General features: G+C 58.7%; 1 protein-coding gene across 9 annotated transcripts; it reads left to right on the top strand.

The window, feature by feature from the left end:
* The first annotated feature begins 1,179 nt into the window (after nt 1–1,179).
* On the top strand, nt 1,180–22,901 carry CTCFL (CCCTC-binding factor like). 9 transcript variants are annotated; one of them, XM_079129439.1, is made up of 9 exons: nt 1,180–1,217; nt 4,058–4,237; nt 4,817–4,950; nt 6,807–6,927; nt 7,460–7,609; nt 13,485–13,645; nt 16,083–16,265; nt 19,463–19,586; nt 22,330–22,901. In XM_079129439.1, the coding sequence occupies exons 2-9, from the start codon at nt 4,099–4,101 to the stop codon at nt 22,470–22,472; spliced, it is 1,155 nt and encodes a 384-aa protein (XP_078985565.1). In that variant the 5' UTR covers nt 1,180–1,217; nt 4,058–4,098; the 3' UTR covers nt 22,473–22,901. The 9 variants fall into 9 exon arrangements, with proteins under 9 accessions (XP_078985565.1, XP_078985563.1, XP_078985566.1 ...); XM_079129437.1 differs by lacking the exon at nt 1,180–1,217 and adding an exon at nt 1,365–1,388; XM_079129440.1 differs by lacking the exon at nt 1,180–1,217 and adding an exon at nt 1,555–1,601.
* The last annotated feature ends 2,492 nt before the right edge of the window (nt 22,902–25,393 follow it).

Genomic DNA, 25,393 nt, shown 5'->3' with positions numbered 1-25,393 from the left:
GTGGACTCTGCAGCCTGTGGCTTCAGGGCATCTTCCCAGGTGCGAGCGTAGGAGACTGCGTGCTGCTGTTTCCAACTCCAAGGTTTCTAGTGGATTCAGTTTTGTGCAGCCTTCACCACGGTCTGGTTTTCTCACCCCGAAAGAAACCTCTGTCCATTAGTCACTCCCTGCCTCTGCACCTGGCAGCCACCAGTCCACTTTTTGTCTGTCTGGAGTTGCCTGTCTTTGGATGTTTCGTACAAATGGAATCACTCATGCATCACGTGGCCTTCCGCGTCCATATTCTTTACTCGGCATCATGTTTTAAGGTGCACCTACCATGTAGCACGTGACAGTGCGCCCTTTTTAGTGACCTAATAGTACTCTGTTGCACAGTCGTACCCCATTGTGTTCCTCCTTTGCTGGACATAGGTTGTTTCCACCTTTTCACTAGTGTGAATGGTGCTGCTGTGACCTTTCACACCCAGGGTTTGGTTTGAACACCTGTGGGGTGGGGTGGCTGGCTCACCCGGGTGCCCTATGCTTGGCTTTCTGCAGCCCTTCCACACTTCCACAGCGGCTGCAGCTGTCCAATGCCTGCAGCAGTGTGTGGGGACCCCGGCCTCTCCGTGGCCCCACCAACACATACTTCCCACGTGGCTCTTAAGTCACGGCCATCCTGGCAGGTGACAGACATTTCTCTGGTGATAAATGAGTGCCTCCTGTGTACTTGTGGGCCATCGTGTGACTTTGGAGAGTCCGTGCAGATTCTTGCTCGTTTCTTGGTTGGCTCCTTCCTGTCTTAGCTTCCCAGGGCTGCTGTAGTCAAGCACCACAAACTAAGTGGCTCACAGGAGCAGCCGTGTCGTCTTTCACGCTGCCGGAAGCTAGAAGTCAGATGTCTAGGTTTTCAGGAGACCCTGCTCCCGTGGAAGGCTCTGTGGGACAGGACACACCGGGCCGCTAGGCTTCCTTCTAATGTTGCCCACTGTCACGGCTGTCCTTGGCTTGTAGGTGCCAGTGCTAGTCCCTGCCCCTGCTGTCCAGGGGCTGCTCCAGGAGCCCCCCATCTCCTCTCCGTGTAAGGACACCAGTCTCACTGGGCCAGGACCCACCTTCCTCCGGGAGGACCTCCTCTTAACTTGACTGTTTGCAGAGAGGCTGTTGCACATAAGGACGTGCTCCCGGGCATCTGGATTTAGACTCCGACCTGTTTGGAGGGGAGCAGCTACGGCTCAGTTCGTACCCCTCTGTCCAAGCCTTGTTGAGTACCTTGCCAAGGGAAGGGTGTCAGGTCCTGTGAGGTGCTTCTCTGGACGGCGAGCTGCCCACTTGGGGTTTCTCCTTCGTCCTGTGACGTGGGTGCTGCGCTGACTGATCCGCACACTGAATGGCCCACTGTTCCTGTGGTCAGTCCCGCCTGGCCTGGCGCCCAGCCCTGCCTTGCTGACTGGGCATGACAGTGTCACTTAGGCTTGTGCATCTGTGGTCAGAGGGCGGTTGCTCGCTCTGCGGGTTTCTTGGATGCCTTGGTCTGCTTCTGCATCAGTGGTGCTGCCTCCCGGGAGAAGTCGGGAGAGGGATCTTCCCTATGCTTTTCTGAAAAGTTTGGGCAGATTGGAGTTAATATTCAGATGGTCACCAGAATTAATCAGTGCAGTGATCTTGTCCCGGATGGTCTCAGGACACTGGAAGTTTTTGACCAAGTCAGTGTGTCTGTCTCTCTCTCCTCTGTGTGTGTGCGTCTCTCCCTCTCTCTCTCTCTCTCTCTCTCTCTCTCTCTCTCTCTCTCTCTCTCTCTCTCTCCTCTCTCTCTCTCTCCTCTCTCTCTCTCTCACTCTGTCTCACTCTGTCTCTCTCTTTTTTCCTTATTTTCTTTCTTGCAGTGCTGGGGATTGAACCCAGAGGTGCTGTACCACAGAACTACGTTCCTAACCCTTTTAAAACATGTTTTATTTGAGACAGGGTTTGCTAGGTTGCCAAGGCTGGCTTTGAACTTGTAATCCTCCTGCCTCAGGCTCTGTAATCACGGGGACACGGGTGTGCCCACTGAACCTGGCTTGACCCCATCTCTATTTCTGTGTGCCCAGGCAGATTTTCTCTCTCCTTAGCCAGTCCTGGTCACTTGTGTGCTCCTAGGAAGTGTCCCCTTCACCTGGGTTATCTAATTTGTTCTGTGTTCTCTTGCTCCTTTGTTCTGCAAGGTTGCTGGTAACGCCCACCCTGCTTCCTGATTTAATTTGAGAGTTCTCCCCCTGGGTCCCGAGTCTAAATAATGACTTGTCAGGTAGATTTCGAAGAACCACCTTTACATTCCGTTGGTTTTCTCTATTTTCTGCTTAACATTTTCCATCCTTATCTTTATTATTTCCTTCCTTCTACTAGCTTTGGGCTTAAATTTGTCTTCTTTTTCTTGTTCTTCGGGGTATAAAGTCAGGTTACTGATCTTAAATTTTTCTCTTTTACAATGTCGGTTTTTATGGCTGAAATTCTCCCCCTGAGCCCCGGACTTTCCCTTCCTTTACTTTCAGCCTTGTTGTGTCTTTAAATATAAAACGAGTTTCATATTTCATAAAACCCGTGTTTTGGGTCCTTTTTGCAAATATCTTGTCCAGCCTCCGCATGGGCGAGGAGTCACATCTCAGGTCCGCAGACTTCCTCTGTCCTTCAAGGTTGGTTCTGTGTCTTGCTGTGGGTCACTCTGAGTGTATCCTCGGTGTGGTTCAGCACACTTGGGAAGCTTCCCACAGTCATTTCAGCAGAAATGAAATTATGCTCTCTCCCCTACCTGCTTCCTGGGCTCTCCTTGTGGGTGTCTTGGTACATTTGAGGGTGTCCCACAGGTCTCTTAGCTCTGCTTATTTTCTTCATTCCTTTCTCTTTCTATTCCCAAACTGAATAATCCCACTCTCCCTGTCTTCAGATTCACTGATTCTTCTTTCTGCTCAGATCTGCCGTTGGAACCCTCTACTGTATTTTTCATTTCAGTTATTGCATTTTAACATTTTAGGATTTCTATGTTTTGGAAGTTTAGTCTCTCTTGATATTCTCAATTGGGCAAGGTGAGTTTACGTGGTTTCTCTTAGTTTTTTGGACACCGTTTCTTTAGGTCTTTGAACAGACTTTAAATGGTTGACTTTTAGCCTGTGGTATGCCCCGTGTCTGAACTTCCTCAGGGGCAGCGCTTATCAGCTTTTTCTCTTAGTTGTCTTAGGAGTATTTTCTTGTTTCTGGGCACACCTTGTCATTTTCTTGCTGAGAACCGGGCACCCTGTAAATCACATTCCTCACCCCCTGGCTGTTGGGTGCAGCTCGCCATATTTGCTGAGGTGGTAAATTTTCTGAACTAGCTTTGTAAACCCTGTAACTTTGCTTTGTGTGCCTGCTGCCATCTCTGCTAATCATGGGACAAAGATTTCCTTCAACACCTGAATCCAAAAACTGAGATGAAATGTGTTTGGTTCTTGCTGAGGAGCGCCGTGTGCTGGGCCTGGCCTTCCCCGTGTTCAGGTGATTGACAGCTCTGCCTCTGCCTTCACTTTCTGCTTCCTGAGAACATCAGGGTCAGCCAGGGCTGAGCGCCAAGAGCCTTCTCCAGTCGTTCCCAAGCCCTGGGCATGTGCGCATCCTTCTTTATTCCCAGGAACACGTTGGAGCACTCCAAATCCTGTGTCCCCAAAGCAACTTACTCCCCAGCCTATTCTCCAGAGGAGCTTGCTGTCTCTCTTCCCTGTTATCTGTTGCTCAGGAGTATTTTCAACGAACACCCCCCTCCCCCAACGCCCCAGGTTACCTCTTTTGCACGGGGTGATTCCAGGTTCAGGGAGGTAAAGACAAGCCACGCAGGAGCCACTGGCCAGCTCATAATAACTGTGATTTTTGTGAACGAGGCCCACGTTGCTCTCTGGTGCTGGTATCGTGCATTTGGACTGAAACGCTGTCAGCCGCTCCTAACTGCAAGCGCAAGCTGTTCGTCCAGGGCACGTGCCCCTAGCTGCTCCCGCGGGCGTCCCAGCCTGAAGTGCTGCTCACTGTGGTGCGTGGTAAGCCGCGAAGGTGTGCGTTCTGTCTTCCACAGCTGCCAAGCGGACCTTCCGGACCTTCCACTGCAGCATCTGCATGTTCACCTCCTCTCGAGTCTCCAGCTTCAACCGTCACATGAAAACCCACACCAGCGAGAAGCCCCACACCTGCCACCTCTGCCTGAAGGCATTCCGCACCGTCACTCTGCTGAGGAACCATGTCAACACCCACACAGGTGCCGTGGCCGCGGGCTTCCCCTGGGGGCTGCCCAAGCCTGGGGCAGAAGGAGAGGCCTCTCTTCTCCACCTCCACTCTGTGGCTTCAGTGCCCTGCAGTCACCTTTCAAATGGAACCTTCCAGAAACAAATGGCTCACAGGTGTCAAGTGACTTTTATCACAGTGCACTGGTATCATTCTGTTTTATTCTTACTCGTTGACCTCAGCCATCATTAGCCACTGTTCACCTCTACCCGTGCATGAGACCTTGTCATAGCTGCGTCTCAGGCACAGCGTGCACAGGGCTCGTGCCAGACGCCTGTTGAGGGTCCTATGATGTCCGCCTCAGGGCCGGGGGCTGCTGTCGCAGACTGTTTTGTACTTCAGTTCTGCCGGTTGTTCTTGAACTTCAGCTAAAAGCACTGAATGTTTCAAAGATTTCTCTATGAAAAAAAGGTGTCTATGATATTTATAGCTGAAAGCGCTACTCCTTAATTTTGAGGCATTTTGAGTTTGAGAATAATTTAGAAGTTATGAAATCCTTGGAAATTCTGTGGTTCCCTCTTGTTTTAAAGGTCTGAACCATGTGATTTTGTAGGAACCAGGCCCTACAAGTGTGGGGACTGCGACATGGCCTTCGTGACCAGTGGGGAGCTCGTCCGCCACAGGCGCTACAGACACACCCACGAGAAGCCCTTCAGCTGCTCCCTGTGCAAGTACGCCAGCGTGGAGGTAGGTCCCCGCCCGACCCGCCTCGGCCACCCCAGCCGTGGGGCCACCGGAGGAGCCAGACAGGAGGGTGTTCCCAGACAGGGCTCACTTCAGATCCATGCAGAAAGCCCTGGGCACACTTTCTAACGGAACACAGAAAATTGGATTTCATTTCTTTTTGATTACTAATCAGTGAAAATAATTCTGGAAGTTCTACAAATTACGAATGAAATTATCGTGGTCGAGAAATAATTCTCGGATTTGTTGAAAAGGTCTAACTAATATGTCAGCCTCAGTGCTACAAAATCGAAATGTATTTGCTCTAACCTAAAACACAGATCCAGTCTGAATTTTTTTCTTTTGACAGTACTGGGGATTGAGCCCAGGGTCTTCCGCAGGCCGGGCCTGTGGTCCCTTGACCACTGGGCTCCGCCCCACCACGTGTGAGTCTTTGCTGGGTTTTGATCTGACCTCAGAGCCCCTTGCTCACATGCAGAGCGACTTGCTGGGAGATGCCGTCACAGCCGTTTCCACTCTTAACTGCAGAGGGAGCACCCTTGACACACCTCGGTTATTGTCAAGGTCGTTTCAAGGAGGCGGTTTCACAGAGACCTTGTAGCAGGTTTAGCAGGTGGGACAGCATTTCCTTTTCAATGTCAGTTAATTGTTAGGGCCCACTCTGTTCAGAAGCATGCTGGGTCCTGGCTGCAGTTGGAACTGAGCTACAGGGGTTACTAGTGGGGCGATCCAGTGATGGGCAGGAGTGATTCACAAGCGAGGAAACGTCTCAGGCTGTCAGAACCTTCTAGTCATGTCTGCCTGCCGTGGCTCTCTTTAAAGACTCTTTCTCATGTGAGTTAAGGGCCGTGACGTAGGATGCAGGCACAGAATGAGGTTTCAAGGCACAGCGGTGCCTGAGGATCCCAAGCTGGGATGGAGTCTGGCTGCTGTTCCCAGCCTGAGCTTCCACTCCAGAGCCCGTGTGCTGCCTACACCAGGCCTGCTGCTGCTGTCTGCTCCATTGGGGCTCCTTCCAGTCTGCATTAGGACAGGGAGCCTCCGTCCCTGCACCCCAGTCAGCGGGGGTGTGAGGGAGGCACTGTTTCTGAGGGCCTTTGAGGTCCCCTGGCCCATCTTACCTTGAAAAGCCCTTCAGAGGCTGCACACAGCCGCCCTTGACCAGTCAGTCCACGTACTGACTGAAACCTTCAATGCGGTGATTCGAAAAACTCTTTTTGCTTTGCTTCCTAAAATACTCAGAGATGTCACTTTTCTCCTAACTGAAGTGAAGTTGCTCAGTTTGGCTGTTTCCCCTCCTGTGCTTCTCCTGTTCTTGAATGTTCTGGGCTGTGGGTGCCTGTCACTTTCCTGGGAAGCAGACCGACGTCGCCCCAGGTGATAACAAGCAGGACAATGTGGGCCTCGTGCATCTGCAGCCCCTGGTGGGTGGCAGCCCTGTTTCCTGCAAAGCACAGACAGGTGAACACAGCATAAGCATTGTTCTAGAAGAGTTGGAGCAGGCGGGTCAGAAGTGACTAAATGGGAGGTTTCACGTTTGCTCTTTAACTAATTGCCTGGGATCGTAGTAAATCAGATTCCAGTTTATTTCTTTGATTACAACTTTTTAAAAAAGAAACCAGTAGCACACGCCCCTACGCTTGTGCCGCCGTGAGCATCTGTGGCCTCGGAAATAAACCCGCGTGGCACTGAGACGCGAGGTTCCCGTAGTCCCTTTGGAAAGTGAGGTTGGGTGGCCAAGACACCCCAGGGGTCTCGCCGGAGTGAAGTGCACGGGAGGCAGAGGCCTGGTGATGGAGTCTCTGCTGCAGGCCGCTGAGTGGAAGCCCCTCTGGCCTCCCCTGCCTCCCCCCGCCCAGGCCAGCAAGCTGAAGCGCCACATCCGCTCCCACACCGGGGAGCGTCCCTTCCAGTGCCGCCTCTGCAGCTACGCCAGCAAGGACACCTACAAGCTGAAGCGGCACATGCGTACACACTCGGGTGAGCCTCCCCTGCCCAGGCGGGGCCCTGGCCGCCTCTGGGCCTGGTTGGGATGGGGCTCTCTGCGGTCACGGGGCTTTCGATCCGGGTTAGCATTGAGGTAACTGCATCACCCCCGCTGCTGCCGAGGGCTCCCTCTAGCATGTGCGCCAGTGCGTCTCTCGGTACTTTGAAGCCCACCCCTTAATTCATCTTCAACTTTAAGGCCAAACATGCACAAGGCGTGCTGGCCCCACGGTGGACACACCTGGCCATGTGGCACGCACAGTGTGTGCGATCCTCTCCGCGCTTTGGAAGAGCCGGAGGACGAGAACCCCTGAGCTGGCGAGGAGCCCTCGGGTGTCAGGAGCCCCGTGTCTGGGCCCGTGGACACGCGGGGCCTGCCTGAGGCTGTCTGGCTTGACTTGGGGGCCTTACACCAATTGGAGGGGTCACACCTGTGAGGAGGGAGTTGGCAGGAGACGCTCCGGGTACCGGGCGTCCTTTGGAGGGGTGGAGCCACACTCCCGAGGGTCCTTCTGTCCCTTCGCAGGCGAGAAGCCCTACGAGTGCCAGGTCTGCCGCGCCCGGTTCACGCAGAGCGGGACCATGAAGATACACGTCCTGCAGAAGCACAGCGAGAACGTGCCCAAGTACCAGTGCCCCCACTGTGCCACCATCATTGCCAGGAAGAGCGACCTGCGTGAGTGTCTGAGTGCCTTTCCTCGCGCCGCAGCGCTGGCGGCCCCTTCTGGGCACAGCCTGCACAGGCAGAGCCCGGCCGAGGCTGCCAGCTGCTCTTGCCCAGGGACTGGTTTTCTAAGGGAGGTCCTGTGGCGCCATCTGCTGGCACATCTCTGAAGTGCCGCCCCGGCGGGTTTCCGTGGGGTGCCAGGCCTGTGCACTCACTCACAGTGGGCCCAAACCACGGCTCTGGGGTCTGTTCCACATCGGGCCTGCTCTCAAGGGGGGAGGACGCTGGGGCTCAGAGACCTGGAGCGGCCTTCCCAAGTCCCCTGACCCTGGTGCGAGGGCAGCTGGGCCGTCGCTCCAGCTCTGGGGGTGTTCTCTCCCCTAGTTGGGCACAGGGTCTCCCCTTAGGGGCCTCGCTTCCCTAGGGCAACTCTGACAGGAAGGCACACTCACCTGGTGAGCCCTGGGGACACCGGGACAGGAGGGACGCTGGCGTGGCGACCCACACCAGGGTCCCAGGTCTGGCGTACCTGCAGGGAGGCAGCCGGTGTTCAGCCTGGGGCCGGGTGGGAGGGGAGCCCGGAGCCCTGCGCCCTTGACTCCTGACTCCCGCCTCCCTTCCCGTGGTCTCTTTTCTCTTTCCCAAATTCGTGACCTTATGACACTCGAAATGTATCGGCAAAAATAAAAATTCCCCCGTTTGCCCTGAGGAATTCCAGAGGTGAGATGAAATGTTTTGAAATATTTCCCAAAAAACAAGTGTTTGATGATCTCAGCTTTCGTTTTTCATCTGGAACATTCTGCCGGTGTTGCTGTGCTTACCAGCAGACCCCAAAACAGCCCAGTGGGACTTGGTAGGACCCAGGGATCACAAACCAGTTGCCAGGAGAGGCCACAAGGCTTTCTGACACCGTGGCAAAGTGGCACAGTTATGTCATGTGCCTGTGGGTGACGTGCTTCACGTACCCCAGGAGGCTCCTTCCTCCGTGAGAAACCACTCTCTGGAGACGTCTGCGTCGGAAGGTGCAAGGTGGCCACCCGCCACCCAGCAGTCGGCTGTGGTCGGCCTTTCCCAGGTGACGTGGCACCGCCCGCGAGCCTTAGTGGAGCAGAGATTGCTCTGGAGCGTGGCCAGTGTGTGTCTCGGTCACTCTGGGTGTAGGAATGACAGGGCCCTCACTCAGCAGGGGTGTTTGAGTCAGAATGCAGAGGAAGCATCTTATTACCTGAGACCCTAGTCTTCCTGAAATCCACCTGCCCGTGGGAAGGTTCTCCAGGAGCTTGGTTTAAAGACGCCTGGGTTCCCACAGGACAAACCTCGCAGGACCCTCCAGGCCACGCTGCAGGGTATTCAGTGAGGGGTCCCTACTCTGTTCCTTGACAGCAGTGGCTCTCCACTGGGAACAGAGGTACCCTGGGGACACGGGGCCCTGTCTGGAGGCGTTTGGGCTGTCACAGCCAAGGCAGGAGTGCTGCTGGGGCTCAGGTAGAGACAGGGGTGCTGCTGGGGCTCAGGTAGACACAGGGGTGCTGCTGGGGCTCAGGTAGAAACAGGGTGCTGCTCGGGCTCAGGTAGACACAGGGTGCTGCTGGGGCTCAGGTAGACACAGGGGTGCTACTGGGGCTCAGGTGGACACAGGGGTGCTGCTGGGGCTCAGGTAGAGACAGGGTGCTGCTGGGGCTCAGGTAGACACAGGGTGCTGCTGGGGCTCAGGTATAGACACAGGTGCTGCTGGGGCTCAGGTAGACACAGGGTGCTGCTGGGGCTCAGGTGGACACGGGTGCTTTTGGGGCTCAGGTAGACACAGGGGTGCTGCTGGGGCTCAGGTAGAGACAGGGGTGCTGCTGGGGCTCAGGTGGACACAGGGGTGCTGCTGGGGCTCAGGTAGACACAGGGGTGCTGCTGGGGCTCAGGTAGACACAGGGGTGCTGCTGGGGCTCAGGTAGACACAGGGGTGCTGTTGGGGCTCAGGTAGAGACAGGGGTGCTGCTGGGGCTCAGGTGGACACAGGGGTGCTGCTGGGGCTCAGGTGGACACAGGGGTGCTGCTGGGGCTCAGGTGGACACAGGGGTGCTGCTGGGACTCAGGTAGACACAGGGGTGCTTCTGGGGCTCAGGTAGACACAGGGGTGCTGTTGGGGCTCAGGTAGACACAGGGGTGCTGCTGGGACTCAGGTGGACACAGGGGTGCTGCTGGGGCTCAGGTGGACACAGGGGTGCTGCTGGGGCTCAGGTAGACACAGGGGTGCTGCTGGGGCTCAGGTGGACACAGGGGTGCTGCTGGGGCTCAGGTGGACACAGGGGTGCTGCTGGGGCTCAGGTGGACACAGGGGTGCTGCTGGGGCTCAGGTGGACACAGGGGTGCTGCTGGGGCTCAGGTGGACACAGGGGTGCTTCTGGGGCTCAGGTAGACACAGGGGTGCTGCTGGGGCTCAGGTGGACACAGGGGTGCTTCTGGGGCTCAGGTGGACACAGGGGTGCTTCTGGGGCTTAGGTGGACACAGGGGTGCTTCTGGGGCTCAGGTAGACACAGGGATGCTGCTGGGGCTCAGGTGGACACAGGGGTGCTGCTGGGACTCAGGTGGACACAGGGGTGCTGTTGGGGCTCAGGTAGACACAGGGGTGCTGCTGGGGCTCAGGTGGACACAGGGGTGCTGCTGGGACTCAGGTGGACACAGGGGTGCTGCTGGGGCTCAGGTAGACACAGGGGTGCTGTTGGGGCTCAGGTAGAGACAGGGGTGCTGCTGGGGCTCAGGTGGACACAGGGGTGCTGCTGGGGCTCAGGTGGACACAGGGGTGCTGCTGGGGCTCAGGTGGACACAGGGGTGCTGCTGGGACTCAGGTAGACACAGGGGTGCTGCTGGGACTCAGGTGGACACAGGGGTGCTGCTGGGGCTCAGGTAGACACAGGGGTGCTGCTGGGACTCAGGTGGACACAGGGGTGCTGCTGGGGCTCAGGTAGACACAGGGGTGCTGCTGGGGCTCAGGTGGACACAGGGGTGCTGCTGGGGCTCAGGTGGACACAGGGGTGCTTCTGGGGCTCAGGTAGACACAGGGGTGCTGCTGGGGCTCAGGTGGACACAGGGGTGCTTCTGGGGCTCAGGTGGACACAGGGGTGCTTCTGGGGCTTAGGTGGACACAGGGGTGCTTCTGGGGCTCAGGTAGACACAGGGATGCTGCTGGGGCTCAGGTGGACACAGGGGTGCTGCTGGGACTCAGGTAGACACAGGGGTGCTGCTGGGGCTCCGGTGGGCACAGGGGTGCTGCTGGGGCTCAGGTGGACACAGGGGTGCTGCTGGGGCTCAGGTGGACACAGGGGTGCTGCTGGGACTCAGGTGGACACAGGGGTGCTGCTGGGGCTCAGGTGGACACAGGGGTGCTGCTGGGGCTCAGGTGGACACAGGGGTGCTTCTGGGGCTCAGGTGGACACAGGGGTGCTTCTGGGGCTTAGGTGGACACAGGGGTGCTTCTGGGGCTCAGGTAGACACAGGGATGCTGCTGGGGCTCAGGTGGACACAGGGGTGCTGCTGGGACTCAGGTAGACACAGGGGTGCTGCTGGGGCTCCGGTGGGCACAGGGGTGCTGCTGGGGCTCAGGTGGGCACAGGGGTGCTGCTGGGGCTCAGGTGGACACAGGGGTGCTGCTGGGACTCAGGTGGACACAGGGGTGCTGTTGGGGCTCAGGTAGACACAGGGGTGCTGCTGGGGCTCAGGTGGACACAGGGGTGCTGCTGGGACTCAGGTGGACACAGGGGTGCTGTTGGGGCTCAGGTAGACACAGGGGTGCTGCTGGGGCTCAGGGAGAGACAGGGGTGCTGCTGGGGCTCAGGTGGACACAGGGGTGCTGCTGGGGCTCAGGTAGACACAGGGGTGCTGCTGGGGCTCAGGTGGACACAGGGGTGCTGCTGGGGCTCAGGTGGACACAGGGGTGCTTCTGGGGCTCAGGTGGACACAGGGGTGCTGCTGGGGCTCAGGTGGACACAGGGGTGCTTCTGGGGCTCAGGTGGACACAGGGGTGCTGCTGGGACTCAGGTAGACACAGGGATGCTGCTGGGGCTCCGGTGGACACAGGGGTGCTGCTGGGGCTCAGGTGGACACAGGGGTGCTGCTGGGGCTCAGGTGGACACAGGGGTGCTGCTGGGACTCAGGTAGACACAGGGGTGCTGTTGGGGCTCAGGTAGACACAGGGGTGCTGCTGGGGCTCAGGTGGACACAGGGGTGCTGCTGGGACTCAGGTGGACACAGGGGTGCTGTTGGGGCTCAGGTGGACACAGGGGTGCTGCTGGGACTCAGGTGGACACAGGGGTGCTGCTGGGGCTCAGGTGGACACAGGGGTGCTGCTGGGGCTCAGGTAGACACAGGGGTGCTGCTGGGGCTCAGGTGGACACAGGGATGCTGCTGGGGCTCAGGTGGACACAGGGGTGCTGCTGGGGCTCAGGTAGACACAGGGGTGCTGCTGGGGCTCAGGTGGACACAGGGGTGCTGCTGGGGCTCAGGTGGACACAGGGGTGCTTCTGGGGCTCAGGTAGACACAGGGGTGCTGCTGGGGCTCAGGTGGACACAGGGGTGCTTCTGGGGCTCAGGTGGACACAGGGGTGCTTCTGGGGCTTAGGTGGACACAGGGGTGCTGCTGGGACTCAGGTAGACACAGGGGTGCTGCTGGGGCTCCGGTGGGCACAGGGGTGCTGCTGGGGCTCAGGTGGACACAGGGGTGCTGCTGGGGCTCAGGTGGACACAGGGGTGCTTCTGGGGCTCAGGTGGACACAGGGGTGCTTCTGGGGCTCAGGTAGACACAGGGGTGCTGCTGGGGCTCAGGTGGACACAGGGGTGCTTCTGGGGCTCAGGTGGACACAGGGGTGCTGCTGGGACTCAGGTAGACACAGGGGTGCTGTTGGGGCTCAGGTAGACACAGGGGTGCTGCTGGGGCTCAGGTGGACACAGGGGTGCTGCTGGGACTCAGGTGGACACAGGGGTGCTGTTGGGGCTCAGGTAGACACAGGGGTGCTGCTGGGGCTCAGGGAGAGACAGGGGTGCTGCTGGGGCTCAGGTGGACACGGGTCTGCTGGGGCTCAGGTAGACACAGGGGTGCTGCTGGGGCTCAGGTGGACACAGGGGTGCTGCTGGTGCTCAGGTGGACACAGGGGTGCTTCTGGGGCTCAGGTAGACACAGGGATGCTGCTGGGGCTCAGGTGGACACAGGGGTGCTGCTGGGGCTCAGGTGGACACAGGGATGCTGCTGGGGCTCAGGTGGACACAGGGGTGCTGCTGGGACTCAGGTAGACACAGGGGTGCTGCTGGGGCTCCGGTGGACACAGGGGTGCTGCTGGGGCTCAGGTGGACACAGGGGTGCTGCTGGGGCTCAGGTGGACACAGGGGTGCTGCTGGGACTCAGGTAGACACAGGGGTGCTGTTGGGGCTCAGGTAGACACAGGGGTGCTGCTGGGGCTCAGGTGGACACAGGGGTGCTGCTGGGACTCAGGTGGACACAGGGGTGCTGCTGGGGCTCAGGTAGACACAGGGGTGCTGCTGGGGCTCAGGTAGACACAGGGGTGCTATTGGGGCTCAGGTAGACACAGGGGTGCTGCTGGGGCTCAGGGAGAGACAGGGTGCTGCTGGGACTCAGGTAGACGCAGGGGTGCTGCTGGGACTCAGGTGGACACAGGGGTGCTGCTGGGACTCAGGTAGACACAGGGGTGCTGCTGGGACTCAGGTAGACACAGGGTGCTGCTGGGACTCAGATAGAGATGGGTGCTGCCAGGGGCTCACCGCTAGCTCTGGGGTGCTCCTAAGGTCCTCCCCCCACCCTGCCCTACCCAGGGGGCACAGAGTTCAGCAGCCTAACGGGCGGTGTTGGCCACTGGCGGCTGTGTCCCGCGGCTCCTCCAGGTGTCCACTTGCGCAACCTGCACACCTACAAGGCCACGGAGATGAAGTGCCGCTACTGCCCCGCGGGCTTCCACGAGCGCTATGCCCTCATCCAGCACCAGAAGAGCCACAGGAACGAGAAGCGGTTCAAGTGCCAGCTCTGCAGCTACGCCTGTAAGCAGGTATGGCGCCAGGGCCCTGGGAGGAGGGCAGGGCGCCGCCCTCCCTCGAAGGCCGCAGGGTCCTGCCTCAGCGCGGCGGCTCCGTCAGGGTGGCCGGAAGCCAGCTTCGAGCAGCAGACTTTGAGCCTTTGGGCAGTCCGGGCCCCCAGCCCAGCCTTGGTCATGAGCTTGCCAACACATCCTTTGCCCTTTGTGCTGTGTGGCATTCACAGGGGCGTGGTGGCGCCTGGCACCGGGCACTGACCACGGGCCTCCGGCACCAGCAGCGCTCACAGGGCCTCTCACTTAGGGGACTTGGGAGAAGTCACGAGCGAACCCAGCTTGAGCTCAAAGGTGGTGCTCGGTGACGTGGGAGCCGGGGAGCTGCCCCACACCCATGCTGCCTTGGTGGCCCAAGCGTGCGCAGGAGCTACCCCAGGGTGGCCAGGGCTGCCAGCCCCACCAGCCACCTCCCTGTGACTGGGCTCCTGCCTGGAGGAGGAGGAGGCTGCACTCGCCTGTCCCTCAAAGGGGAGAGGGGACCAGGAGTGGAATCCTGTAGAGACAAGCAGAGGTGAGAGTCTACACCTCCCACCGCGAGCTGCGCCCAGCTTCACCGATAAGAGGGTGATCGCGAGAGAGCGGGCTGTAGTTTTTTGATCTTGCAGTGAGTGAAACGCGCCACTTTACAAAATCTCCAAAGCCCAGCCCACTGATACCTTCCAAGTGACCAACCCGAGATGTCCCAGAATCACAGACAAAAGACCCCAAGCACAGGAGAGACCGAGGGTGTTAAACATAACGGGACAGAGCTGACTGGCACGGGGCAGATCCCACACTGCGACCAGACTTGAAGAAACACCATTTATTGAGTTTTGGTGTAGTATCACAGGACAATACCCACAACTATTTGAAGAATCTAGTAAAACCCTGCTTCCTTTTCTGACCGCATATCTGTGTCTGGGTTTCCCTGTTACTCCCAGTCCTCTCGGGTGGAGGTGGGGTGGGCTCCCACCTGCATTCTTGGGATAAAAGCCCCTGTCGTCGTTCAGTTCAAGTTCAGATCAATGGTGAACGGTTTCGCCTATGTGTGAGTCCCAGATACTAAGTTAGCAACCTGGACTATTGAGACAGACCCTCGTGTTTTCTGTTTTGCTTTGAGAAATAGATGATATAGTTCTACAGAAATACGGTAACATGTAGTTACTTTGTTATTTTTAAGTGAATTGATTTTTTTTAAGCTTCTCAAAATACCTTTGCATTTCTGAGTCAGATTCCTAATACAACAAATATTCAAGTGCATCTCCCACATAAACACTCTTTAGAGTCAGCGGGTGGAGGGAGGGTCCTATGCTGTTTGAACTCATTTTGATTTGGTTGTTTGTGTTGTTTTGTTTTGTTGGTACCAGGGATTGAACCCAGAGGCACTTAACCAATGAGCCACATCCCCAGCCCTTTTTATTTTTAATTTAGAGACAGTTTCTCACTGAGTTGCTTAGCACTTTGCTAAGTTGCTGAGGCTGACCTCAAATTTGTGATCCTCCTGTCTTAGCCTCCCAGGCTGCTGGGATTACAGGCGTGGGCCATGTGCCCAGCTGGACTTGTGTTTTACTGCTTCCCCTGGGTGCCATAGGGGTGAATCCATGCTTCTGTGTTTCAAATTGTGGGCTCTAAATAGTGAACACTTCAAATAAAGGTTTTTCAGGTAGATTTTTGAACATGAGAAAGTTCGTTTAACTAGGAAAGCTTCTTGGAAAGACTGGGTGAGCGGGAGGCTCGGGAGAGTTACCCCTGGGTGTGTGGGTGCTGAGGAAGCTTCTGCTGGGTGCTCCCAGTCCCTGCTGGGACCTGGCCTTGCAGTTGAGAGGCATGTGGGGAAGAGGTTATCGGAGCAGGGAGCGGGAGGAAACCCGCCCGTGGAGCGCTGGTGGTCAGGCAGAAGGGGCTGCGCTGTGTTGGAATCCTCAGCATCACAGCAGACCGAGGAATGGGCTGAGCCCTGGCTGGACCTGCACCCTGTTCCCAAGTTACTTCTGTGGTCTTGCTTTTGAAACAGCAGGTCTTGTCCTTGCTCAGACCTGTCGCTTCCACCATTGAGCCCTAAGGCCCTTGTGAGCCGTGAGACCTGGCAGTGGGACGCTCTTGGGAAGTAGACAGGTGTCCCGACGCAGCGTGCTCCCAGCCCCGGGGAACCCGAGCCACAGCATGCTGTCTGCTCCGTCGGCGTCGCGGGGCGTTGCAGATCACGCTGTCCGAGTGCATCCCGGTCGGTGCACGGCGGGGTCACGGGCTCCCCCTCACCCCCCGAGGCGGACACGGAGCTGACCAGAGCCCTCCCTCCGTGGCGGGAGGGCGGTACCGTGCCCAGGGCGTGCTGGCCGTTTTGCAGGCGGCGACCCTCCTGCCGGGCAGCACTGATGTCAGGCTGCAGCGCGGTGAGCCCTGTCCTCCTCCCCAGGAGCGCCACATGACCGTCCACGTCCGCACCCACACCGGGGAGAAGCCCTTCCAGTGCCTGTCCTGCAACAAGCGCTTCCGGCAGAAGCAGCTCCTCAATGTCCACTTCCGGAAGTACCACGACTCGGGCTTCGTCCCCACGGTCCACGAGTGCCCCACCTGCGGCAAAGGCTTCTCCCGCTGGGTAAGCTCGCGGGCGCCGGGAGCCCCGGGGGGTAACAGGCTCAGGCAGGGTCGCCGCGTCATGGGGGTCAGATCTTCCCCACGGGTCTCTCTCCCGTCCCCGCGGGCAGTCCCCGCACCACGCCAGCTGGGGGAGTTCTCGGCCTCCCCAGGGAGCCTCGGTGTTGGAGCGCGCTTTTAAGTCGTTCCGGAGGCCCCTTCTCAGAGGGCGTGCAGGCCGCGGACGACCCAGGTGCCCTGAGGGCGAGCGGCGCTGTGTGGGGCAGACCCCCGAGGGTCCTCTTTCGGGGTCACACTCGTCAGCTTCCTCCATGACAACCCCAAAACTCAGTGGCTCCCAGCAGCCAGCACTGTTCGTCTCGCAGTCCCTGTGGGTCGGGAGCTGGGGGTGGCCCGTCTGCTGACTGGCTCTGGGTGGCCCAGGGCTGTGGGCAGTGGGTGGCTGTGTGGAGGCCAGTCGGGCCCAGGATCCACTGCCACCACGGCACCCCACACCACGGCTGCCACCGCAAAGGCTGCTGGCGTCCTCCCCGCCCTGTGCACCTGGGGCCCCAGGGAGGGGGCCCTGCACTGCTGCCGTCGGCCTCGGGGACACAGCCCAGGCCTCCCAAGTGAGCCAGGGAGCGCCGTGCCCTCCCGCGGAACCAGTCCTCTGAGAGCCGGAGTTTCAGAGAGTCTGGGGACCTTGTGAAGCCACCGCAGGCGGCTGGCTGGGTCCCCGGGAGACGCGCTCCAGCTGGGTTTTGCCACGTTCTGGACGGTTCACATCCGACTTCCCACGGGAAACTCTTTTCTGTGAGTGGCGCACTGGTCTTTTTCTGAGTAGTGTAGTGGATCCTTCTGGAACATCAACCTTGTCTGTGCGGAATTTCAAATGAAGTGGTGGGCGGTACAGGCTGCATCGCCCACACCGAGCAACCTGAGCACAGCACCCGCAAGAGAAGGGCCGGGCGTGCATGGGGTGGCGGGACGGATCAGCCACGCGGGCCACAGCACCTGCGTCGGAAGATGTGCTTCTTCCCGCTCCGGGCCTGCCTCTGGCAGACCTGACCAGCTCTTCCGACTCGACCAGCAGGCCAGTACCCGGCTACAAACAGGCGTCTCTCCAAGAAGCTGCCGGGTCGCCCACAAACGCCTGGAAAGATGGGCGGGGGGTTGGGAGGTGCAAGTCGTGCGCAGCGAGAGACCCCAGGTCACCCAGCAGAGGCCCTCAGCCAGGCGGCAGGGACGGGCAGGTGAGGGGGGAACGGATTCTCCTGTGCAGTGGTGGGTGGCAGCGTGTTGGAGCCAGCTGGACTGCAGGGGTCCTGGACAGGTGACAGAGTCACCACGGACGCAGTGCCCAGGAGACCCGCCCGGCCGTGAGCGTCCCGGGATCACAGTGACCGCTCGAGTGCCTGCAGCCAAAGCTGCTGGGCCCACCAGGACCCTCTCCTCAGCCACGGGAGGAATGCCGGCAGGCACCTGCCCAGCGTGAGGAGCCTCGACCAGAGCCGCTGGGCACAAGTCTCCGGTGAACCGCCAGCGGGGCAGATCCTCAGGGGCAGAAAGTAGATCTGAGGCTGCTGGCTGCAGGCAGGCCGAGCGTGGTTGTGGGGCTTCCTGGGCTGATGAGAGGCCCTGGGTTTGGCTGAGGGCTCAGCTGTGCAGCTCTGAATAAGCTGGACGCGTGCGTCCCAGGTGGACGGGTTGCACAGCGTGTGGACTTGATCTCTGCAAAGCTGCTGAAATAAGAAAAAGCGTCTCTGGACACTGGGATCCCATTGGTTTCTTAAAATTAGATCATTCGGACTTCTGCTCATGGACCCAGTCACGGTCTCAGCGGTGTCCGGGGCCAGGACATCCAGGACTTCTGTTCATGGACAGTCTCAGCGGCCAGAATGCCCCAGGGCCAGGCCCCGTCCTGCCCAGTGAGGACCCTGGCTGGCTGGGTGCTGGTGGCTCCTGGCTGGGTGAGTGTCCTCTCAGCAGGGCTGGTCACCCTCTCTCCCCCTGAGCCCGACACCCGGCACGGCTGACAGCGTCTCCCTCACGCTGCTGCTGGACGGGCGGCTGAGCTGTGTACAGACCTGCTGTCCTGAGCCCTGGGGCAGCTCAGGTCTAGTGCTGCTCCGTGTGACTCGCTGGGAAAGGCGCCATTGCTTTTCTCACATTTTCAGAGAATCTTTGACCTCCCAAAAGGCTAAGCGTTGGTGAGCGGCTTATAAACCAGGGCGTGGCAAACAGCCACACGCTCAGCTTCCGCCACAGCATTGAACCCGCCACCCTCCGCGGCAGCAGCCAGGGACAGTTGTGAGTGATGGATACAGCCACGGCTGCACTAAGGAAGCTTGCTTTCCAGAAATAGCTGGCGGCGGATGGGACCTGTGGTCAGAGTTCGCCAGCCCCTCGGCCCAGGGTGGACTGGGAGGAGCTGAAGGGACTGCAGGGGCTCCTTAGGTCCGTGACACCCTTCCGCCGTAGACCAGGACAGCCTGACCGCACAGACGGCCTGACCGCACAGACGGCCTCAGGGCGGAGGCTGGGGGGCATTTATGTGATCCGCAGATTCAAGGCACAAAACCAGCTTTGGACCAGGGCCGGGGCTCAGTGGTGAGCACTTGCCTAGCATGTGCGAGGCACTGGGTTGGATCCTCAGCACCACATAAATAAATAAAGGTTCACCAACAGCTAATGAAAGTGTTTTTTTTAAAAAAAAGCTTTAACTTTTGCATGTGAATCTTACAAATAGCAACAACTTTCTAGCTGACTTTAAATCATCCCATGTGTTCGTTAACTATGTAGCTCTTAGGCTTGACCAGGAAATGCTTGACTTTGTTTCCGGTTCCGAGCGTCAAGTACAGTTTCAACAGTGGCCACCTGCGTCCTCCTGCCCAGTGGGTCCAGGAGAGAAGCTGGCAGGACAGCCCAGCCCCCAGCGTCTTGTGGCTGTAAAATCGATGGGAATCTCTGGGCCCCGCCTTAGAGAGAAAGCATTCCAGAAAAGCGTATTCCATCTTCTCATTGACTCCCGTTACAGAGGGAATGGAGGCCAGCTAGCTTTCCCAGACCCACGTTCACCCGGGAGGGTCACCGCGAGAGGGTCCTTCCTGTACAGGGTCAGGAAGGTGCCATCGCCCACTGATTCCCCAAGCTGGTCCCGGGCCGGGCGTTTAAACACTCCTGGGGACGCTGACGTCACTGTCGTCTCTCCCGCAGAACAACATGCACAGACACGCAGAGAAGTGTGACCTGAGCCAGGACGGGGCGGCCACCCCGGGACAAGCGCGGCGAGAGAAGAGGAGGAAGCAAGCAACCCCAGAGGAAGCGGGACAGGAAGCCGGTACCCCGCTCACACCATCTTGCTTTTAGTTGCACGGTGATGTCCTTGTAAGCTCTCTGGGCACCTCTGCAGGGGACATGGCCAGAAACACACTGTCCACTCGCCGGGTGGAGGGTGCCTGGCGGCGGCCACTCCACACTGCCTCCAGCCCCGGCGGGCAGGTTCTGACGGTGGCGCGGGGAGGGCTCCCTGGTTCCGCAGGTGGTGCCAGGATGAGGTGGCCATGCCGTCCACCACGTGGGCTCTTCTGAGCTCGACTGCATGGCTGACTGGCAGCCACATCTGACCCTCAGGACCTCCGACCCTGAGGTCACACTGCACTGTCGCCTCTGCCTGCCGGGGCCGTGCTGGGGCTGCCCTGATAAATGAGCTCGGAGTGGCTGAGGACGGTCCCCCAGCCGCAGAGGCCGGAAGCCTTCCACAGTGGACGGACTGAGGCAGGAGGGAGTGGTGCCCAGCCTGCCCCGGCGGGGAAGCGAGCCCAGGGTCCCCATGCTGACGCCCCGCGGCACAGCCTTGCTGCGGGTGTCCAGTGTCCGCAGCCTAGACTCCCCACTCCTGCCCCCCGCCTCGGGCAGGCTCTGACCTCTTCCCAGGCGCGTGGGCCAGCTGGCCGGCCCTCAGCATCCGTGCCCCGTTCCCAGACCTCCTGCTGTCCTGAGCTGGCTCTGGGCCTCGCCCTCTGGCCTCAGGGCACAGGGCTGCCCGCGGTGCTCCAGGGGGCAGGACAGAGGGAAAGGGACTTGCCGTCAGGTGCTCAGTGGTAGATCTGGCCTGGGCTGGGGCTGTCCTCCTACCAGAGTGTTGAATGTCACGTGGGGAAGGGCCCGATGTCCCGCAGGAGCCACCGCCTGTCAGGCCCGAGACACAGGGTCTTCCTCCTCGCTGTCTCGACTCGGTGCCTCAGAGCTGAGCAGCAGCCCCCACAGGCTGCTCTCCCCAAAACCAACGTGCGTCCATGGCCGCATGGCCTGCGCCTCGTATTATGGTGCCCACCGGCCCCTGGGTCTGTCCCTTGACCTCCCACTTCAGCTCCTGAGCCCCCCGTGACCATCTGCCTTAGCACCCCTCCTAAGCCACCAGGAGCCCTTCCAGAGGCACACGAGGCCCCCGCCTGGCCCTGCCCTGGCTCCCCCCGGCCCCCAGTGCTGTGAAGGCCAGGCCCTTGAGGCCATGCCCACTGCTGCCCATGCATGGCCACCACCCTCCGCCTGGTCCCCCAACTGCTCTGCCAACAGGCCTGAGGTCTTCCGCTCTGGGCAGGGCCAGCCTCAGTCTGCACGTGCCCAGGACCGTCCTGCTGGTTGGTCACTGCGCTGCGTGTCTGCTCCCACCTGGACCCTGGTCTCCAGGGCAGCCTGATGGGTCGGTCCCTCCTACAGCACTGCCCGGGGCCTGCTGGCTGGTGGCCCTTCCTTCTCCACTGGCGGGTAGGGGTGATGATGGCCTGGGCCCTCTGGAGGAGACTGAAGTCCGACTCAGAGTCCTTCCACGGGGCAGAGACGATGAGGCCTGTACCCGCCCTCGGCTCTAGCTTAGGACCCATCCCGGACGTCCGTAGGCGGCGGTGGCTCCCTGCTCGCCCTGTTTCCAGTGGTCCCTCCGCAGTTCTGCCTCGCACACCGTCAGGTCGCGTGTGGTTTAAGTCACCGTCGGGATCAGCAGTGGCGGTGGCACTCAGCTCTGATCTCACCAGCTCGGAAGGCTGAGGCAGGAGGATCACAAGTTCAAAGGCAGCCTTACCAACTTAGCAAGGCCTAAGCAACTTAGCAAAAGGCCCTGGGCCTGTGGCTCAGTGGTTCAGCACCCCTGGGTTCAATCCCTGGTACCAAAAAGAAAAAGATCTATATATCTGTTGAAGCCCTTGGAAACCTCGGGCAGAGTTCTGTGTGGGTGGGAGCCACGTGGGCTGAAGTTCCGAGTGTGGGGCTGCCTGTTGCCGTCAGTGGCATTTTTGCCGTGGAGAAGAGCCAGGCAGAGGCAGCAACTTGGGCAGGGGAGCTGGCCACCCCGGGGAGGGGCCAGCGCTCTTGTTGGCACAGAGCTGAGCTCAGGGCTCCCTGGGCACCGACGTTAGCCCAGGTCAGGAAGGGGCACCGGGTGGTTCTTCACCTTCTGGAACAGGAAGCGCCAGCTGCGGCTGGCGAGGGCGAGGGGGCATTAAGGCAGCCATGGGATCTAGAGCAATGTGTGAATCTAGGAAGTGACCCGGCTGGCGGTAGCAGGAAGCACAACGTCACCTGATTTCAGGTCCTGGTGACCTGGGCTCTCGAGAGCTCTGACCGTGGCCCCCCGCGTGCATCCGTGGCACTGCCCCTGAGATCTTTGTCTCCTGCCTGCCCCACGTGCGCTGCTTCCAGGCGCCGGGCAGAAACACCTCCAGACCCCGCTGCCTCCTACGCGCCTTGGTGTGGATCCGCGTTGTCCTGGCGGAGCATCTGGAGGGGCTGGGGTGCGGTGCTGGTGGGCAGGTGGTGGCCGTTCCTCACAGGGCTGCTCTCAGGGACGGGCCCGGCCGCAGCGGGCTCTGCAGTACGAGGGCAGGCCGGGGCCAGGTCTGTGGCGCTGTGCCCTGCTGCACCTGGGACCCACCGGCCTTCTGCAGAGCGGGCCATCTCGGGAGGGCCACTGCACACTCCTGCAGGGACTGTTCTAGGCTCCAGGGACCGTGACTCGAGGGTGCCGGCCCTGCCTGTGAGTTACAGGCTTCTCTCTAACTCGCTTGCTCCCCTCTGCCCCCCAGAAGCTGCTGCTGCAGAGGCCTCCATCACCAGCGGGGCCCCGCTTCCGGGCCAGGCGGCTCCCGTCCCCCCTGCAGTGGCCGGCGGCAGGGCCCTGGATGACGACTTGACCTGCGAGATGATCCTCAACATGATGGTCAAATGACCGCTTCCTCCCAGCCTCCGGTTCTCAGAGCACCCTGGACGCTCTGGCCTCCTCTCTCTGGAGACAAGTTCGTGAGCTCCTTTCCCCCAAGTTTGAGTAGCGTCTAGACCGTTTGACAGCATTTCACAGAACACGCGGCCTTTCGTTAGTGACCAGAGCCTGCGAGTTCATTCCCTGGAGCCTGGCCAGCCCGTGAGCCCACGGTGGGTTTTGATGAGCGGCCGGCGCGTCCACCCAGCCAGGGCCGGAAGGCCCTGTGATGAATCCCACCCACCCTCGGGGGCTCTGACGCTACCATTTTAAACATTATAAACTAGTTTTAGATCCTTTTTATACAAATGAATTTTCCATGAAATTTAAAGAAGCTACTATAATACTTGCAATTAATTCTAAATTCAACCAAAAAGATCGTATTATGGAGGAGAAAACGGAGTAAAGGTGAAAGCCGGGCCGGACTAGATGAGGAGTGGCCGGCTTCACGCGGAGCAGGAGCAGGGCTCCCCGAGGCTGAGGCGGCTGCTGTGGCGCCGCCCGGCGTTGCTTATCTGGCCGGCGTCCCTGCTTGTTGGAGTTTCAGTTCGTGCCCCTCAGGTTTGCTGAAACTGCCTCGCTGATATTTCTTAAATGATTGGCAGAGGGAGAACAAACCTAAAAATCCCACAGTGAAGTTGTGCGCCTCTAAGTCTCTTGCACCTTTCCTGACACCCAGGAGCGGGTCAGTGCGTGTCCTTTGCCCCGGTGTCCCCGCCCGGCAGCCTGGCAGGGCCCCTGAGCACCTGCGTCAGCCAGGACTGCTCCGTGGGAGCCAATGTGCTGCTGGGCGCAGCTGGCAGCCGCAGGCTGTGGTGGCTTTCCCCACGAGCCCACGTTTCAAAATCATCCAAGTGTCCGCGTCCAGATTCTTCAAATGCCGATCTGTTGTTAAAGTTACCCCGAGTTCCACTCCAGAGCCCTGTACGGTGGGAACCGTGGAAATGATTTCCTAGCAAAAAAGGCCTGAACCCCCTTTGTGCCAGCAAATTGATTCAGTTCCGATAATTGACTTAAATTCTGTGGTCCATCGTATGCGGTCATGGTGACTGTGTTTCTCTGATAGTTTACCTTTGATGATTGTGTAAAGGTGTTTTGCATCTCAATAAAATGAAATGACTTAAAGTTGCTATCTTCGTCATGTGACTGAGGCCCTTTAAAAACCTGTTCTTGGGCTGGGAATGTAACTCTGAGGTGGAGGCTTGCCTACCATCTGCCAGGCCCTCGTTGGATCCCCAACACTGCAAAAAAAACCCCACATCTCTCTGTAGGGAGGAGGCAGGAAACTGCAGCCCTCATGGTGCGCTTGCTCGGGATGCCAGCACGTCTATCCTCAGAAAAGTTAAAGAATTCCCAGGTGACCCAGTAATTCTGCTTCTGGGCTTATGCCTCTGAGATCTGAAAGGGGTGTTTAAAATAGAGTTGCACAGCCACATTCGTAGCAGTCTGAGTCACAGGAACCAAAAGATAGAAGCATTCCAGAGTCCATTGAAAACGTGGTATATTTGTACAGTGGAATATTATACAGCCTTAAAAATGTTGGGAATCCTGGTTGGAAATGGATGAACTTGAGGACATTTTACTGACACAGGAAAGGCACTGCGTGATCCTACCGCATAAAGTCCCTGGAGTGGTCAGATTGATAGAGATGAACAGTGAAGTGGTGGTTTCCAGGGGCTGGAGGGAGTGGGCAGTGGGGACTCAGTCTTTAGTGGGGACAGTGGTTCAGCTTTACAGGATGAGAGGAGTTCTGGAGTGGGCTGAGGGTGACGTTGAAGCAAGAGCTACAGGTGATCGGGTCGAACTGAAGAAATGCAGGCTGGTTTGGATTCTGGACGTTGGAGACCACCCCTAGGACATGGGAATGTCGTTGTCTCCAGAGCCCTGTGATCACCAAGGTTACCTGCCTATTACCCCTCCCAAAAGGCTGCAGGCAGGGAATTGCTGATTAATGCCCCCCCCTCCTGGATCACTTCATTTGTCCCTTCCCCCTGCCCATCTGCTTCCCGCCTTGTCTCCTGGGCCGAGTCACACAGGCAGGAAGGAGAGAGAGGAGCGGGAGGGAGGAGAACAGAGGAAACTCCAGTCTATAAAAGATGCAGGCGCTCTGTCTCCTTGGGGTGCCAGAACACCCGTGTGGTCCCCTCCTCCCTCCCAGGAGAAGCCCGTGTTATTTAAATGAAACCTGCTCTACATGCGTGCTTGGCATGCTTGGCATGCTTCTCCAATGTTCCAGCATCAACATCCGAGGAAGCAGAACCCGTGGCCACTAATCGGCCGTTATCAATGTCGCCTGACTGTGAATGGACCCCGCTGTGCTGAATGGCCAAGATGGTGGCTTTATGCTGTGTTATTTTACAGCAATTAATTCTTTTTAAACTTAAGAACAGATAATACAAGAAACATTTAAAAAATACAAGCCTTTAAACACCAGTAAAAACGTAGGAACAGACTTTTATAAGAAATCATGTTTTGCATATGTAACACCTGGGTGAAAGGTTACATGGAGCAAGACTCACCTGGAAAGGTTGACAGCAGTTCCCTCTGGCACCTAGAATCCCACCGAACGCCTGAACAAGAGGTCGCCCCGGTTCTTTGGTGCCCAGACTGATCCGTGGTGTTGGACGGTCATGGAAGCAGTGCCCGTGGTCCCCACGAGGGGGCAGGCGATTCTTTCTTTTGCAGCGTTGAGACCATTGAAGACTTGCTCCGTCTTGGCCGTTTCATTAATTCGGTACCGTACTGGAAGGAGGATAAAAAGTGGTTTGTCCGCACAGGATCTCTTGCTCTTGAGGTTGCAAAGTAAGAGAAGGGGTTTGCAAAACCCAGCAGTGCAGATGCTCAACAGCTCAGGGTCTCGGGAAGCCTGATGAGTGACGTGCCCTCAGAAG

This window comes from Sciurus vulgaris, assembly GCF_902686455.1.
Source record: "Sciurus vulgaris genome assembly, chromosome: 2".
Classification (NCBI taxonomy): Eukaryota; Metazoa; Chordata; class Mammalia; order Rodentia; family Sciuridae; genus Sciurus; species Sciurus vulgaris.
This window is presented reverse-complemented; position numbering and strand designations above follow the sequence as displayed.